Source organism: Camelina sativa, chromosome 13 (genome assembly GCF_000633955.1).
Source record: "Camelina sativa cultivar DH55 chromosome 13, Cs, whole genome shotgun sequence".
Classification (NCBI taxonomy): Eukaryota; Viridiplantae; Streptophyta; class Magnoliopsida; order Brassicales; family Brassicaceae; genus Camelina; species Camelina sativa.
The window spans coordinates 22,519,168-22,523,556 of NC_025697.1; the positions used below are offsets into that span (position 1 = coordinate 22,519,168).

The 4,389-nt window shown below is 35.1% G+C and overlaps 1 protein-coding gene across 2 annotated transcripts; it reads left to right on the forward strand.

Annotated features, from left to right (window-relative positions):
* LOC104737552 (endoglucanase 17) lies at positions 1-3,117 on the forward strand. 2 transcript variants are annotated; one of them, XM_010457750.2, is made up of 7 exons: positions 1-379; positions 800-1,300; positions 1,394-1,555; positions 1,662-1,773; positions 1,895-2,058; positions 2,147-2,358; positions 2,748-3,117. In XM_010457750.2, exons 1-7 carry the CDS (start codon positions 104-106, stop codon positions 2,866-2,868), a joined length of 1,548 nt encoding a protein of 515 aa, XP_010456052.1. In that variant the 5' UTR covers positions 1-103; the 3' UTR covers positions 2,869-3,117. The 2 variants fall into 2 exon arrangements, with proteins under 2 accessions (XP_010456052.1, XP_010456051.1); XM_010457749.2 differs by lacking the exon at positions 2,748-3,117 and having other exon boundaries at positions 2,147-2,728.

The window sequence follows — 4,389 nt, forward strand, 5'->3', positions numbered from 1 at the left end:
GCCACTTCCTCTGTTTCCCACAAAGCAGCTTCTAAAATCTAATTCGTTGGTTGGTTAATAGAAGCAGCTCTCTCTTTCTCTTTCTTTCTCTTTAGAGATCGAAATGGCTCTTCTTCTGTTTTCTTCTTCTTCCAAAGCTTTCAGAGTCACCATTTTCCTCTCTTTCTTCTTCTTTCTCTGCAATGGCTTCTCCTCCTACTCTGCTTCTTCTTTTTACGCCACCCATCACCATCGTCACCACTTGGCCAAACACAACTACAAAGACGCTCTCACCAAATCAATCCTGTTCTTTGAAGGCCAAAGGTCTGGGAAACTTCCTCCTAACCAGAGAATGACTTGGAGAAAAGACTCTGGTCTCTCTGATGGCTCTGCTCTTCATGTAAACCACCTCAACTTTTCTCACTCTCTTCTCCTCTTTTTTTGGAGTTTTTTTGTTATTTGTGGAAATATGAAATGGGTTTGGTTGTTTACTGATAGATCTCAACAATGTAGGTTAAGTTTTGTATCAATATCATCAAAAGACTCAACCTTTATTCATGAGTTTACTGCATAGGAAAAAAAAAACAGAGGATAAAAAAGTTAGGGTTTTTTTTTTTTTTCCCTTTTCTCAAATCCCTAATTTTTTTCATAAATGGGTTTGCTAAGTTAGTGATAGATCTCAAAGATTCTCAACAATGTAGGTTAAAATCTGTATCACTATCGTGAAAAGATCAAACCTTTATTATATATGCTTTTAATCCCTCTGTTTCAAAAATATCTAATTTGTGTTAAAATTGGGGTTTTTGTTTTTGTTGATTAGGTGGACCTGGTTGGAGGATACTATGATGCAGGAGACAATATCAAGTTTGGATTCCCAATGGCATTCACAACCACAATGCTGTCATGGAGTGTAATTGAATTCGGTGGTCTCATGAAATCTGAACTACAAAACGCTAAAACAGCGATTCGTTGGGCTACTGATTACCTCCTCAAAGCCACTTCACATCCTGACACCATTTATGTTCAAGTTGGTGATGCTAACAAAGACCATTCTTGCTGGGAAAGACCAGAAGACATGGATACTGTGAGAAGCGTGTTTAAAGTTGACAAGAACACTCCTGGTTCTGATGTCGCCGCTGAAACCGCAGCAGCTCTAGCCGCAGCCGCTATTGTATTCAGGAAATCTGATCCTTCCTACTCCAAAGTTCTCCTTAAACGAGCCATCAGTGTCTTTGCATTTGCAGACAGATACAGAGGAACTTACAGTGCAGGGTTGAAACCTGACGTTTGTCCATTTTATTGCTCTTACTCTGGTTATCAGGTAATAAAAAAGAGTTTCTTTTACATACATAATTTTCAGACTTTTGGATAAAGATTTGTAATTTTTAATGGATATTTTTTTTTTTTTTTGTAGGATGAGTTGTTGTGGGGAGCTGCTTGGTTACAGAAAGCTACAAAGAATCTTAAATATTTGAATTACATAAAAACTAATGGACAAATCCTTGGAGCTGCTGAGTATGACAACACTTTTGGTTGGGATAACAAGCATGCTGGTGCCAGAATTCTTCTTACAAAGGTTAAACTTTAATTAAAGAAATCTAATCTTTTTTGATTTATATAAACAAAAATAATTAATTAATTAAATGTGTGATTTTAATTTGTGCGTGTGTGTGTGTTTGAAGGCATTTTTGGTTCAGAATGTGAAGACACTACATGAGTACAAAGGTCATGCTGATAATTTCATCTGCTCTGTTATTCCTGGAGCTCCTTTCTCTTCTACTCAGTATACCCCAGGTTCTTGCATTTTACTCCCTCTTATTTTAACTTATTCTCATCTCTGCCCCCTTTATTCTCGTTAAACCCTTAAAAAATTACGAAATTAATTAACTTTGTTACCTATTTTACTGTTATGTAGGTGGATTATTATTTAAGATGGCAGACGCCAACATGCAATACGTGACGTCAACATCGTTCTTGCTCTTAACCTATGCTAAATACTTAACCTCCGCCAAAACCGTCGTCCATTGCGGTGGCTCCGTCTACACTCCTGGCCGCCTCCGCTCCATCGCCAAGAGACAGGTCCACTTCTAAAAAAAAATCTCTCATTTTAAATGAGTTTGTTGAAACATTTTTTTCATAATTATTTCTTGATTTAATTAATTAATAGGTGGATTATTTACTTGGAGACAACCCATTAAGAATGTCTTACATGGTTGGTTACGGTCCGAAATTCCCACGTCGAATCCACCACCGAGGCTCATCTTTACCTTGCGTTGCAAGCCACCCGGCCAAGATCCAATGCCACCAAGGGTTCGCAATCATGAACTCTCAATCTCCGAACCCTAATTTCCTTGTTGGTGCAGTCGTTGGTGGTCCGGACCAGCATGATCGCTTCCCGGACAAACGATCTGATTACGAGCAGTCCGAACCGGCTACTTACATCAATGCACCACTAGTTGGAGCTCTTTCCTACTTTGCTCATGCTTATGGTCAACTCTAGCTGAAACAGTTGGCGTTAATTTAGAAATCATGAGTGTATTATTAGTAGTTCCAAGTAAAAATAAAAATGAAGGAAGCTATCTTTATTTTTATTTTTATGTTAATTTAGTATATAAGTATTGTGGAACGAAAATGAGATCACAAGAGGACATTGGTCTGAGAGATGGGTTTATTTGGTTCGTTATTATATAAACGTCAAGTGTAATCTTATCGTGGTTATTAAAATGTTATCGTCCTATTAATTATGATATCCATGTCGTTAATTTTTNCCAGCATGATCGCTTCCCGGACAAACGATCTGATTACGAGCAGTCCGAGCCGGCTACTTACATCAATGCACCACTAGTTGGAGCTCTTTCCTACTTTGCTCATGCTTATGGTCAACTCTAGCTGAAACAGTTGGCGTTAATTTAGAAATCATGAGTGTATTATTAGTAGTTCCAAGTAAAAATAAAAATGAAGGAAGCTATCTTTATTTTTATTTTTATGTTAATTTAGTATATAAGTATTGTGGAACGAAAATGAGATCACAAGAGGACATTGGTCTGAGAGATGGGTTTATTTGGTTCGTTATTATATAAACGTCAAGTGTAATCTTATCGTGGTTATTAAAATGTTATCGTCCTATTAATTATGATATCCATGTCGTTAATTTTGTATGTTTATGTGATTTTTATTTTTGGGGGACTGGATAGAATCTCCAGCTGTTTAGCGTTAAAATAGAGATGAGATTGGGATTTCTTGATTGGTTCCTAGTTACTCGGAGTGTTTAGTTAATAGACAAAACTCAAGAAAATCTTACAACATTGGTTTTTATAGGCAAGTAACTAACTTTTAGTTTTTTTCTTCTGTGTTTGTGTTAATAATCTCTTAATCAAACTTAAAAGAAGTAGGAGAACTCACATAAATTTTTTTATTAAAAGAAAAAAGATTTCACATAAAATGATCAAATTCGCTTCAGCTTGTAGTGGATGATTAATTATGAAAGGACAACATGCCATTAGTATATAATTTAACAGCTCAAGTGGAATTTCGAGTTCCGGAATTTATTGGTTTTATTAAACAATTTCCTAAAAAGACATCGAGATTCTAAGAAAATGTTTATATAAACGTGACTAGGAGAATAAAAGTTTAAACTGAAAAAGAAAAAATAAAATTGCAATACGTCTGACAAAGATTTTAAGTTTCACCACATACCTCATTCTCATAAATGTGTTTTATTTGTCTGACGAAAAAATGTCTAGTAACTTTTTGCATCGAAACAATGTTATTCGAGTGAATTTGTTTTTGTTTTCTTTTTTATTGGCCAAGAAATTTATATTTTTAAGAACAAAGAGAAAATATAAATAAAATAGAAAAGTGTAAAGAATAATAATAAAAAAGAGTGATGATTGATGTTTATTAACTGCATTGGAAGAATCATTTTCCACGACACGGGAAGCGAGCAATTGACCAGAGAGAGAGAGAAGAAATGGTGTCCTTTGTGGATTTGGTTCATTAGTAAAGTCAATTAAAGCTGCATATGTCACTCTTCTCTTCTGTCAGTTTTTTTTTTTTTTTTTTCGATTTCTATGTTATATTACCCACGCATCAATTGTTTATCTCGATATTTACCTGTAAATGTGAAAAGGAACTTAGACCCATAATGTCTCGTTTATGCTTTTAGTTTTAGTTAGACTATCCTCATCGGCACAATTATGTTGTTTCTTAGTTTGTTTCTTAGGGGTAGATAATATTAATTATTGAAACCTAAGCTAAGAAATGCAAGATTCGTTTCTTATTTTAGGATTGCAAGAAACGTCTCTTGCTGGACAAGTGTCACAAAATCAGTGGGTCGAGTTTTATTTGGGACGAAGGGGTTTAATTTTTTTTTTCATCTCTCTTTCACTTTCCTTTTTTCTCTTTTCTCTC